The 13,978-nt window shown below is 32.3% G+C and overlaps 2 protein-coding genes across 4 annotated transcripts; one reads left to right on the forward strand and one right to left on the reverse strand.

The window, feature by feature from the left end:
- The first annotated feature begins 741 nt into the window (after positions 1-741).
- mRpL19 (mitochondrial ribosomal protein L19) lies at positions 742-2,654 on the forward strand. Its single transcript, XM_011056745.2, has 4 exons — positions 742-973; positions 1,412-1,850; positions 2,090-2,368; positions 2,449-2,654. Exons 1-4 carry the CDS (start codon positions 910-912, stop codon positions 2,576-2,578), a joined length of 912 nt encoding a protein of 303 aa, XP_011055047.1. The 5' UTR covers positions 742-909; the 3' UTR covers positions 2,579-2,654.
- Positions 2,655-3,275: 621 nt separating this feature from the next.
- woc (zinc finger protein without children) lies at positions 3,276-12,056 on the reverse strand. 3 transcript variants are annotated; one of them, XM_087406021.1, is made up of 12 exons: positions 11,533-12,056; positions 8,506-11,166; positions 8,066-8,422; positions 6,938-7,755; positions 6,155-6,372; positions 5,804-6,039; positions 5,549-5,732; positions 4,674-4,799; positions 4,471-4,592; positions 4,214-4,364; positions 4,016-4,112; positions 3,276-3,912 (listed from the first exon to the last, which is right to left on the reverse strand). In XM_087406021.1, the coding sequence occupies exons 2-12, from the start codon at positions 11,155-11,157 to the stop codon at positions 3,738-3,740; spliced, it is 5,136 nt and encodes a 1,711-aa protein (XP_087262147.1). In that variant the 5' UTR covers positions 11,158-11,166; positions 11,533-12,056; the 3' UTR covers positions 3,276-3,737. The 3 variants fall into 3 exon arrangements, with proteins under 3 accessions (XP_087262147.1, XP_087262148.1, XP_087262146.1); XM_087406022.1 differs by having other exon boundaries at positions 4,016-4,115; positions 6,155-6,324; positions 11,533-12,053; XM_087406020.1 differs by having other exon boundaries at positions 4,016-4,115; positions 11,533-12,052.
- Positions 12,057-13,978: the final 1,922 nt, after the last annotated feature.

Raw genomic sequence — 13,978 nt, forward strand, 5'->3', positions numbered from 1 at the left:
AATATGGCAACTTAATGCTGCATGCTTATTGATCCAAATGATCTTATCCAGTGATGTTATATATTTATTTGATATGTCCTTATTATATGTTATTATAGGATCCTTATTATATGTTAGAGACAGAAATCTTTTAATAAAAGTCAAAACATGTGAGAAAGTCATGCGTTGATTAATCTAATCGTGTTTCAGGAACTCCCATTCTATATTTGTATACTTATATTCATGTTACTTTTAAATTACAATAATATAATTAAAATTAGATATTTTAAAGACATTAACAAATAAATTTCTGTATATTATGTGTCGAAAATACATATGAGAAGAATTGTTTGGTTTATAATACCTTTTTTCTTACAAAATTATTATTTAAAAAATTTAAACATTTTATCGTGTATCTTTAAACAAAGTTAAAATTACAAAAGTGAACAAGTTTATTGAAATATTTATAATTTTATTAGTATCTATAATAAATTTTTCTAATAAATTTACCAATTCTGTACTTTCACACACACAATCAAGATATGCAATCGAGTATACTCTGATATGTAAAAAAGTGTCGCGATTCTTATTACAGAGTCTCTATTATATGTTTGCCTAATATCATCAATTTAACTCCTAAATTTAAACATTGAAATTTGCGGCTTTTTACTTTATTTACTTCTTGCAAAATATGTTTTTCTCATAATTTTCTTTCATGAGAACTTGTTAATCACGAATGTTCTGCAATACCGATAGATTATATGAGTTTCTCGAATATACCGCCAAATTCTGCGCTTCACTCATCACTGTAATAATAGAAGCTTAGAATTGAATTCCGGACTTCACGAAAATAATTATTTTTTTAAAAGAGAAAAAAAATTTGTGCGTGTCTAAATAAATGTATGAGAATAACAACAGAAAATTAAAACAATGGTTGTGATATCAAGGATTTTCTCTCGCGATTACAGTAGACTGCAAGTAGCGAAAATAATACGTAGGTTATGTTAGATTTGATCACATTCTATTCCTGTGCTTTTTCAATCTTTCTCAATTTGCTGCACAATAACGAAACAAATTTATTAAATTATATTACCGGCAACAATGACATTCACAAAAGTGAAATTAAAATTTTTTAAAGTTTAATTTTTCTATTTTATTGTTTCAAAAGATTTGTTATACTCGGGATATCGCTATGATTAAAATGAGAATAAATACATTTGAGATAAATTTTCACAATTAAAAAAAATAAAATACAATTAAAAATATTTTTTATTTTGTGTCATTCATTTATTTCTAAATTTTTTCATTTTTTTTTTAAATCTTCTCTTTTGTGATGTTGAAGAATTTGATTGTTATATGACAATATCAAAGTACGACTTTGTTCTTATCATATACATAAAAATTTTAAGGCTATACAAAGTTATTTTTTTAGGCTATGCAGTTAGAGGAAATTTCTCTACAACCACTCAAGACTCAGTACTACAAGAATCACAAAATAATAAGATATCAAAACAAAACATTAAACAGAAGAAAGCGATATCTGATAGGTATCGATTTATATATCCTGAATTTTTACCAGATCCAGATCCCAAGTATCGTAACTCACTCCGAGAAAAGTTGGAGCGCATGGATATGATGGCAAGGCGCACACACGTAGCGATACCCGAGTTCTATGTTGGTTCTGTATTAGCTGTAACATATTCTGAACCACATGCTCCTGGAAAAGTTAATAAGTTTGTTGGCATATGTATCGAGCGAAAAGGATCTGGCCTGAGAGCCACATGTGTATTGAGAAACATAGTTAATAACCAAGGAATCGAAGTAATCTATGAGTTATATGATCCTGCAATACAGAAGATAGAATGTCTTAGGTAAATATAATTATTGGCTGCATTCAGCAGAACAGACAAGCTTTGCAACTGTGTAAGATTCTTTGACATAATTGGTTATACATTTAAATCCAGTAAAGAATTGGAGTAAGAACTAATCATATTTTAAAAAATCTTACAATATTTGTGTGTGCAAAACTGTTTTTTCTGTTGTACAATCATTTACATAAATTGCTCTGAAATGTTTCTTTTCGATGATTTTACTCATGACACATATTTAGGCTTGAAAGAAGATTGGATTCGCATCTACGATACTTGCGGGACGCACCAGCAGAATATAGTACCTTTCCTTTTGATATGGAACCAGAGTATTTGCCAGAAGATGCACCAGTACCTGTGAATGAGATCAAAGTGCAACTTAATCCTCGTCCATGGTTAGAGAAATGGGAGCGTCAAGAGTTGAAAGGTATAACAGAGTTACAGCTTTCTAATAAACGCATTATGAAAGCTAAAGCTACAGCGACACCTTGGGAAAAGTACGATTTAATGAAAAAATATCGGTAAGAAAACAAGACATAATAATCTTTTTGTAATATTCTTTTTAACGATTATTCGTTTTAATTTATATCTTCTTATTTAGGGAAACTATCCCCAAGGAGGATCAAAATGAAATATTTGATGAAGTGTACACAAAATTACATGAAATGGAAATTACTAAACGTAGGCAAAAACACAAGCGCACTTTCGTACGTCCGCAGAAAACTGGGTAAACTTTTGTATAGCATTTTTCAATCTGTATAAGGAATTAGAATGAAATAAATATATTTGTTTTTTGTTACAATTCTATATCTTTGTAATGATATTCGCACCGTTATCATAATCTATCGTAATTGTCATAGAAAAAATTAGGATTTTATACAATTATTGAATTCACATGAGTGAAAAACTCGATATTTGATTAAGGAGATTCTTCATGTCTAATATTTCTTGTAAATTTATACAATTTCCAGATCAAGCTAACTGCACACCGATTATTTCGGGGAGTTAAGATGCTTATCAAATCATTACTTGCAATAATAATATTAAATTGTTTGTCAATTTGTGATACTATTATTCTTGCTTTGATTTAAGACTGTGTTTCAAACTGATACATAAACAATAGCTTGATCTAGAAATTATATAAAATCATAAGAAATATTATTAGGCACGAAAGACCGTCTTGACTGAATATGACGTTTTTTACTCATGTGTATTTAAGTTTATAGGTCTATTTTCACTTAATATTAATTACTGAATTTATAAACAAAGATTTTTAGTATTAATTATAAGAAAAAAAGAAAATAAATAGATTTTCTGTAGAAATCTCGTAAATATAAAGTTTAAATAATGCATATATATATATATATATAATATATATAATATATATATATATATAACTCATAATTTCGAAGTTTTTAATTAATGAACTAATTTGAATTAATTTTTATTGGGAAGTGAAAAATATACAATAGAAACTGGAAAACTCAATTAATCCTATATTTCTATATCGCACTGTCCGATTTTTATAATCATCATTCTTCTGTTCACCATTTTAACACTTTGTGTACATACATTTCAGTAGGCAAAAACCTAACATCTTATCATATATGGCAACGTTTCATTATATATGAATTTTTATGAAAGTTAAGAACAATATTTTTCTGTAAGAATACAAGTTAAATATTGATACGTGTTTAAGAAAAACATTTAAGAGATTTCATTTTTACAATATACATATCGTTTAATGAAATATATATACTGCAGAGTTCGGAGTTGAACTCTAATTTTCGGACAATGTCAAAGTGTTAAAATAGATAAGTCTTCCTTCTTTTGCTTTTCTTTACTTACTGCCTTAACAATATATAAGAGATCATTTTTTAATAGATTAAATTAACTCGATAGTAAAGCTACATTAATTTCTTTAACCATTTTAATACGATGTAACATTTTGATGAGCTGTTCCTTCGCGAGGGGCGATGTCGAGTACCATACCGGACTATCTGGGACGCAACTACGTTCTGGCAATAGATAGAAGACATCATTTCTCGTCTTAACGCTTTCAGGACTGAAATATTTCAAATACAAGATAGTGTAACATAGCAATCAAAATTTACGCAATAAATTAAACTTAATGTTTTTGTTTGTTCAGTCATAATATACATACATACCATTTCGACAAGTAGAATTCGTATAATTTAACAGGGCATTTTAATGCATTCTCCTCATTTTCTTGTTGTTCATATACCTTCTTTTTCCGTGAATTAGCTTCTTTAAAAAGGAATAATAAATAATAAATAATAATTTGTATCAATAAATCAGCATTAATAAAATTTGTATAGTATATATGTAAATACATTATAACTAACCAAGAGCTGATTGTGGCGGATAAAATCTTAGAAGGACGTTTCTTGAGCCAGGAACTTTTCCTGCCACTGCCGTGGGAGGTTGAGCTGCTGGATTACGCTTCCAATGCTTCATAATATGAGAAAAAGAAAGTTGCATATGCTCATCTACTGTCTAAAAAAGATATGGACAAGCATTCGATAAATATTTATTAATGCTGCAACAAAATATTACAATAAAGAGTTATATGATTTATTAACCAATCTCATGGTGGACTTACCACAAGATTAAAATGTTTCGTATTAAAGAACATGAGCGTGCTTAACAGAACATGTGGAGAATGGGCACCTAATTGTTTGCATTCCCATAAATGTTCTTCTTCTACCCTAGTCACGATATATTCTGCAAAACAGACAATATGGTGTTCGAAAAGACAAAATGTTGGAAATAAAAATGTGCAATTACGGATAGCAAAACACTTACGTGCATCGTTGAACAGTACAGAGAACCTTTTCGCTACCTCGTTTAGGCAATCTGTAAATTTCTCATAGTACGGATCCGTGAATATGTTATCAATCCTGTGGTTTTCAAATAGATATTGCTGTATTCCTAAAATAAATACATGAAAAAAATATATTGAATAATACTAAAACCAAGGTTTATGAAAAAAAATAGGGTAAAGAGAGCTATTTCGTCCATTTCTCACGATATTATTCACGTTTCTGAACAGCGTATACTGAACTTTAGAGATCATATTTGTACTTTCAAGAAACAATCATGATTGTATAAAGTAGTTATAAATAGGAAATGGAAAGTTATTTTTTAAAAGTAACAAGTTACAGTTACTCGTTACTGAATAGAAAGAGTAACAAGTTACTGTTATTAGTTACTGATTTTTTAAAGTAACTCGTTAATTACCGTTACTTGAGAAAGTAACTTTTCGTTACTTTTTAAAAATCGACAATCATCAATCATAGCGGACAAGTGCCTAGAGGCTTTCTAGTCTCAAGCTATGAGTGACCTGTGTCCAATCATGTGTAAAGTAACGATAAAAATAATTGTAAAATTCGTTATTATTACCAAAAAAATATAACTACATTATCGTTATGGTTATAAAAAAAAAGTAATGTAGTTTACCAGTAAAGTTACCAAAAAAGTAACTTGTAACTGTAATTTCATTACAAGTAACGAGTTACATTTCCTGGTTATGTTAGTTAAGTTACTGCAAAAAGATATTGTATGTTGTTGTAAATTTTATATAACTTTAAAGTTGAAAATGACGGAATAACTTTGCTCTATCTTATCTGATATATCTAATTGTAAATGCTGATTCTCGTATTATTCAAAAGTTGATTTACCTAAGCAAAGATAATATATTGTATCGGGAGCATATTCTGCACCATTCGGTTTTCTCACTTCTTTCACAAAGAGGCATAGTGAATAATTTAACTCGTCCGCGGTAAGTTGTAACAGATCTGTTTTGAACTTTATCTTTCTCGTCGTTGTAATTTGTTTTTCTAACTCGGCATTCTTTCCCACGACCTGTATATTTTTAAAATCATCCATAGTAATATTTCTGTCTCGTTGTTATGTAAATAGAAACAGTTACGAACCCATTGCCTCCATGCATTTACGCCAAATGTATATTTTAATGCCATATTAGCATCAGGTTTTTCTATCGGCTCCATAATTCGTGGTTGCGGGAGTGGCTGTGATTCCGGCGGTGGCATCAATGGCACATCATTTGTACCAGAGACGCGTCTCATCCGTTTGGCTGGTGATGATCGAGGTTTGTATGGCACAACACGTTTCCTTCCTCTAGAAGCAACCATTAATCGGTCTGATTGTACTGAAAAATGTATGAATAAAAAAAATATGTTAACAAATGTATAATTTTAACAATAAATGATGAGACTTGATTATTAATATATCATATTAATTCATTTTTAAGCTACATTACATACCATCGTTGTCCAAAGCGTTTTCTGGTGGTGCCTGCGTAGCTGTAATTGTGTTCGGAGTCAAAGCAGCTTCCAAATCGACTGCCGGCTCATCTATTTCCCCCGTGGCCATTTTTAACGCCATTTGCAACATGTCATCTCCAAAGGCATTACTGGAATCAACTGCTTCTGGACTGAAACCATCACTATGTAAATTGGCTTGACCAGCTGTGTCATCTTCCCTAAACAGAAATATTTGCTTTTGGTGCGTGAGATAAATAGAAATAAAATTTTTAAGAAACAAATGAATATAACAATTTTGTATCTTTGGCTAGATTATCAGCTTAATATTATCTTGTGAAGTATTAATGCATTTCCTTCTATTCTAAATTTATTCAGTGCAGAATTAAACATCATATTGTTATTAAATATTGTAGACAGTTCTGCAGTCAAATTATCTGTAAACTTTAAATGAAAGATAAAAAAAGTGCATTGCAACAGTCCTTGCGTTATATAAAAAAATTTCTTTATTTGTTTCACCCGAGTTAAATACATGCTCTTAGCCTGAGACCATGAATTTTAAATTTATTTTAAAAATTGATGAAAATTGTTTTGAATTCATGAAACGAGTTTAATTGTATGACTTCGCAGCTTAACTGATTTAGATAAGACAAATTCGTTAAACAATATATTAATGCAACGCAAGAACTAGCGTTCATTGTTCTTTCTTATCTTTGATTTAAATTTTAATTAGCTGAGTCATTCTAATATTCTAATTTTCAATCCATAAACAATATTATTGTTTACCTGTCGCCTACTGAATCCGAATCACTGTCGTTGATTTTTTTTCCGGTAGCTACCATCTCGGCCATCATAAGGAGTTCGGCTTCATACGGATCAGCTGGTATTTTCTCTTGTATTTTCTTGATATCTTTCATAATTCCTTTAGCACTATTTCTCGTAGTAGGTATGAATAGGGGAACAGGAATGGGCAGAGGAAAAGGCATTGGAACTGGGAAAGGCATACTATACATATGCATTGGAAATGGAACATAAATTGGAACTGGTATGGGTATGACCACCTGTTGAACGGTTTCCGTCGTTTGTGTCGCCTTTGTACAAGGATGAGGACGCACATAAACCCCTTTTGTATGTACTATAGGCTTGCACTGTATACTCTTGTTATGCACTTTCACTGGACTAGGTGGTCTGGTAATCACTTGTTGCTTGCATACCATCTGTGTTGTTTGATTCGCATTCGCAGACATTACCACACTGTTTTGCTGCGGTGTCGGACTTGTTGATCCATTCCCTATCGTAGCTAAGCTCGTTACGGAAGAGATAACGGGCATAGTTTTCTTATTTTGTATCTCGTTGGGAATAATTTGATTCGTACTTCTTTGTGGTAATGTAGTCCTCTTGGGCAAGCCTGTAGGCACGGGATCATCGCTCGACGGTATAGTTATAGGGGATTTAGTGTATTGTGCTTGAAAATTCATGACGCAATTGTACGAACAAAAATTACGTATTGTCGCATCTGACATTGTGAGATGATAATGCGCTAAAGAATATTCTTTACATAAATCACAGTTAATTCGTTTTGCAGATACTGCATTGATGGAAACCTACAAAAAAAATTTTTTTAATTATACTTATCTAATAATACGTTGTTATAAATCAATTCCAGACAATATGGTTAATGTGATATTGATTTTTATATAAATGAATGTGGTCCATTAGAATTGTACATTGCCAATGTTGACATTGGAAGACAACGGTAGTTCTTTTCTACCTAAATTTTTTTTCGTAGGATCAATCACAAGACAATCGAAACACATCGTAGAACAATCAATGTTGAACTACTTGATTACATTGACCAAATGTATACAATGACCATGTTGTCTGTAACCAGCTTTATTTTAAGTAATAAAATACCTGATATAATGTTAAACAATTTAAGCTGCACATCATCAGAGTTTGTCCCGTTTTTGATAATTCCTTCTTAATCATATCGAAGTTATATTTCTTTACTTTACACCAATTACATGGAACTATTTTCCTATTTGTTATAATAAATATATTTAAACACGTCTTGTTACAAAACGTATGAGGCTCATTCTCATAAAACACAATAAAATGTTGCTTATTAGGTAACTCAAAAAATTTTTTGCAGGTAGAGCATTGTTCAGGTTTGACTTGTTTCACAAACTTAAATGCAGCAAAGCAAGGTTCGCTGCATATAGCTACTGGAGTGCTATTGTATATTTGAACCTCACAGTGTACAAGCTTTTCCTATGAAAAAGAAAAAAATTACATGATATTTAAAAATGATCTATAATAAATTTAGCGAATGAAGAACAAAAAAATTATTTTACCTCCTTACAAACGCTGCATGGCTTTTTCTCTGTAGCTGGTGGCTCCATAGAATTTAATTTCGAATATTTTTCCATACAGTCCTGGGTACAAAAATCTTTAAACTGTCCTTTCTCTCCGACTGGCGCAAGAAAACCGTCTGTGCTAAAACTTATGTCTTTCTGACAATAACTACATACTTTTAAACCCTTTTTGAATTCTTCTAAACATGTCGAGCAACAAAACTGCCTTACATCACATCCAAATCTCACACAGTATTTCCCTAAACTCACAGCTTGAACTGTACCGTTACAATTTTTACAGTAACTTCCATACTTCCTTTGGAACTTTCCTAAACATTCCTCATTACAGAACTCCATTGTTTCCCAAGAAAGATTTCGCTCGTCCTTTGCATCTATAATTAGTAAGCAAGATGCACAACGCTTCTCTCGTTTAGAACTGGTATCATCGGTTAATATATTAATTACTTTACTATTAGCTGCTTTAAATAATGCTTTACACGTTTTCGAACATACAAGATGATTTTCTGTACCAAATTTCACCTGAATTTTGCACGCTCTTTCTTCACCACACTGCTTACATACCTCTTTACTAATCTCTTCCACCTCTGAAGTTTTTTCGTCATCAATATTAATAACATCCGTTGCTGGAATTAAATCTTTTGTTGCTGACTTATCTGGAATAGTTGCTTTCTGCTTTACAGTACTTTCTGCTTTATTTTCATTTGGAGTTACTAATTCTTTTTGTGAAATATTTTTCTGAAGCTCGGAATTAGATTTGCTACTTTTCTGTGTTGTTTCCTCGTATTCTGAATCTTTAGCAACTACAGATTCGCTTTGATTGTCGTCTATTGTTTTACCAGACTTATTTGGTATTATTACTTTCATGCTATCTGGAATGATACATAATTCATCATCTTGTCCTGGCAATACATCGGTCTGCTCTTCGTCTGTTTCCATCGGTGTAATTTCTTCGATATTTTTTTTTGCCTGCTCATCTTGTTCATCGTGTGATTTCGTGGAGGACATATTTCCTGCTCCTATTTCCGACGTACTGGTATCCGGAAGATCAATGTCCATTGAAGTATTTTCGAGAGTATCAATGGTTGTTTGTACATTATTTGACGTTTCAGCAATATTATCCACATCTTTATCGATACTATCATCGGCATCCTTTGGATCGTTTAACGCAGAATCGGTACTAAGCTTCTCATTACAATCATTATTTCTAGCATTTACCGCGTCTTGCAAATTATTACCTTGCTCGTATATCTTTTTAAAGCTGAGCCCGTTCTCGAGGCTGTCGGTTTCCACCTGTTCCACGTTTTCGGATATAAGATTGTCACCGCCAAATGGATCCTCCGCGTCTATAGATTGGCCTTCAATCTGAGAATCGTCCTGTTTGTCATGAGGAAATTGTATAAACTCTGTGTTTTCGGGCTCAATGTTCTTCTCAGACACATCCTTTTCGGAATTTTCTAAATTACTGTCTGAAGATTCCGATTCTACTTTTTTCTCTAATGCAGCTTCAATTTGTAACACTTGCATGTCATCAGCATTATCACTTGATTCATCTGGGATATCACAATCTTTAGTATTTTCTTTAGATGACGTTTCAGATTCGTCTGCAACATCATCAGTAGACGTCCTATTGTCATTTATAGTATCATCTTGAACTTTGCAAGAGTCATTAAGAGCTAATGAAATCTCTGGGTCACATATGTCGGTTAAATTGGATATATCTAGTTCTGTCATTTCCGCAGCTACATGAATCGATTCGTTTTCTTTGCAGGAACTTTCAACTGCAGTATTCTCTGCAATTGTTTCGACTGCGTTATTCTCTCCGATTGTTTCAAGTGCGTTAATCTCTTCGACTGTTTCAAATGCATTAGTCTTTCCGATTGTTTCAACTACGTTACTTTCTTCAATTGTTTCGACTGCGTTATTCTCTTCGATTGTTTCGATTGCGTTATTCTCTTCAGTTGTTTCAACTGTGTTATTCTTTTCAGTTGTTTCGACTGCGTTATTCTCCTCGGTTGTTTCGATTGCGTTATTCTCTTCGATTGTTTCGACTACGTTATTTTCTTCGATTGTTTCGACTGCGTTATTCTCTTCGACTGTTTCGACTGCGTTATTCTCTTCGGTTATTTCAACTGCGTTATTCTCTTCGGTTGTTTCGACTGCGTTATTATCTTCGGTTATTTCGATTTCGTCATTTTCTTCGAATGTTTCGACTGTATTATTTTCTTCAGTTGTTTCGATTGCGTTAAGCTCTTCGATCATTACAGCCTCACTGCCATTTTCAGATGCTTCAACTGCTGCTTCAATTTCTGTATTGTATTCCTCAACGGTTTCTGAACATGTATTAGAATCGTTCACTTCTATATTTGATATAAACGAGTCTTTCTCATAGGCTATTGTAGTTTCTTTAATTAATTTTTTTGTTTCATCAAGCACTTTTAAAATTTCTTTATCGTACTGTGATAGTTCAGACTCATTTTCTACAACTTTTTTAATACAACTTTCAGTACTTTTTTTTTTATTCTCGGAGTTGCTCACAATTTCTGGTTGAAATACAATATTAATATCCTCCGAAGATACTGGATCATCTACTGGATCGTCATTGGAATCCATTATCACTTTTGGCTCTTCCATGGAGGATATCTAGAAATGCATGATAAACTTTAATAAAATATTCGCAATTTTATAACAAGATACTTATATCGTCTAGAAATTTAACAATGTGATTAATTACACAAGATAAATATTATTTTTAATACATTCCCGTCATATTTATTATATTCTTTGTCAAAAAGAACACAAACATGATACAGTGCATGAATTCTTGAAAATATGTTTAACAAAAAAAAACGAACAATGCCTTGAATATAGTAGAGGATAAAGCTCGAAAAGCAAGGAAATAAAAAGAGATAATATTACAGATACGAGCAGACATCAACATCGTTCCCAGGAATACCAGGAATATAGGTTAGGCGAAAGTCCCGCTCGCGCCGTCATGCGTTTCCCTACCTGATACTGTCAAAGTAATCGGTCGTCGATTCGATATCGTCGAGCTCAAGTCAGTTTAGGCTTCAACGGGACGAAATACCGCGAACACGTCACGTATCGAACGATATCGCGTATCCATTAGCAAATGTTCACAAACGACCGTCTGCTGCTTCGCTAGCCGGGGAACACGGCGAAGTGACGCGCAATCTGTGCAACGACGCGACGCTATAAACCCCTGCTAACTTCACGTCTTCACACCCCAAATCGCGCGAATCGTTCAAATCAAACGACGCGATTACCGAGAGTCCGTGGAGTCCGGAGTACCGGTTACAGCGACGTTCATTCGACGCGATCGAAGATCGAACCGGCGTAGCAACGATTGTCAACGACCGTACGCTAATTGTGACTAACTTCGTTTCGCAAAAATCCCGATCGCGAAAAGAAAAGGATATTGCTTGCTTGTCCAGAATGTCCAGATGGATTCGCGCGTAAAAATACACGGAGGGGCGAACCAATCGCACGCGTAAACGCTGTAAAATGGTCTTCGTATCCAGATTCACGATTGGTAATGACCGACTGTGATAAGATTTCTAACTTCAGACCTATTCTGTTAAATTTAATAGAAAACAATTATATAATAGAAAATTAACAGATAATTATTTGAACAAAAAATTATTCTCTATTAAATTTCTTTTCTTTTTTTTTTCTTATATTCATGACGAGATAAATCGAGGATAAAAATTTGAATGAGTGTCACATTTAAAAATGAATATCACTCATGTCAGATTCTTATTAGATTCTTCAAATTGGATGCTTTGAAAGCACTATTTTCTATTTGAATAAAAATTATCACACAGATATCATTCTATCTTTCGTACTCACTGAAAGAATGATTCAGAACTCCAAGAAAGAATAATTTTCAATCAAATCATCAAATTCGATGTTTGCATTGACTTGTGTTACTAAATGAAAAGCATCTTCTTGTTGAATGTTCCTCTAAGAATTCCAGATTCTTCTTATTATATCTATAAGTACCTCAGATACCATTGGATATCCCAAGGATTTCCATTTTAAATCCAAATCACGTCCGCACATCTATGGACATAAAATGGACATTTATCGGATGTTCGTTATACGGATGTTCTATTTGAAACATCCTATGGATGTCTGCATTTAGATTTTACTTTTATAATGTTTTTCTATTAAAAACATATATAATGTGATATTAAAATTAGTATATAAATATACATATATGCATATTTTATCAGTATTATTACCCGAAAATTATTTAATTCCAAAAAATTGTAATACTTTTTATAAACTACTTAATACTTTTAAATATTTTTAATCAAATTCAAAATTGAGGACACACTCTTTTATTGCAATACTGGGCTAACTCACATTTAGTGAAAGCTGAGAAAATTAATAAAATAGTCAGAGGATATATTGGATGATTAGCGTATTCCAATAAACATCTATTATCACACAGTAATCACTATTGCAGTAAGTTTTTCAAAAGAAAAAGATGTTCAAAATTAGTATATAGCATAGGTCCAAAATTGAATATGTTTTTGATATTCTATGGACGTATAAAGTTGTTGCATATATTCCGTGGACGTCCACAGGACGTTCGACGGACATAATTTGGACTTCCTATGAACATTCTAATGTCCAGAATCGGAAGTCCAATGAACGTACAATGGACGTCCTTGACTATCTGGGACTAGTCTTGTTAGAAGCATTATTGAAGCGTTTGTTTTAAATTAATTATATATTTTTTATGTAAAAGATAAGATAATGAAATGATTTTTTGACTTTTTAATATTTATATTTTTTATTTGATGAATATTTATTAATAAATATTTTTTTGTTTTATCACCACTTTCTTTATTTTCATAGTACTTTGTTCCAATTCTTTTAGTAAGAAATGTTGAGATTTCTAATATTAGGTGCATGACAACTCTATTTTTGCGGAATAATAATAATAAGTGAAAAAATGCCAAACTGAAGAGTCAACCAAAAACGGAGACCTTTTTTAATACATCGAAGCCAATCGAATGTTTTTTCGCCGATTTTCTAAATTCTTCTGCACACATATACAAGACGCATACGCACACACTTCCAGATTTCACACATTTTGAAGAAAATATCATAAATTTCAAAGACAAAGATTTACAGAAGAACATTTACAAAAATATTACAGAATAATACAGAATATAATGTTATTTACCGCCGTTCGAAAGCAATCGTGCCAAGCGCGCGATTTTTAAAACAAAACCCAGCGATCCCGATTTATTTACCGTTTCGAGCAATAACAACTTCGACAATTCAAGCGAGCGAATCACCGCGAAAGGAGACCACCGTGGGGACGGAATCTGATGCTGTCATTGGACGATCAATTCACAGCGTGCGCCTAACTTCATGACGTTTCCGCGGAATCGAATTCCGAAACCATCAGCGTTTCTTT

This window comes from Acromyrmex echinatior, chromosome 4 (assembly GCF_024713525.1).
Source record: "Acromyrmex echinatior isolate Ae372 chromosome 4, ASM2471352v2, whole genome shotgun sequence".
NCBI lineage: Eukaryota > Metazoa > Arthropoda > Insecta > Hymenoptera > Formicidae > Acromyrmex > Acromyrmex echinatior.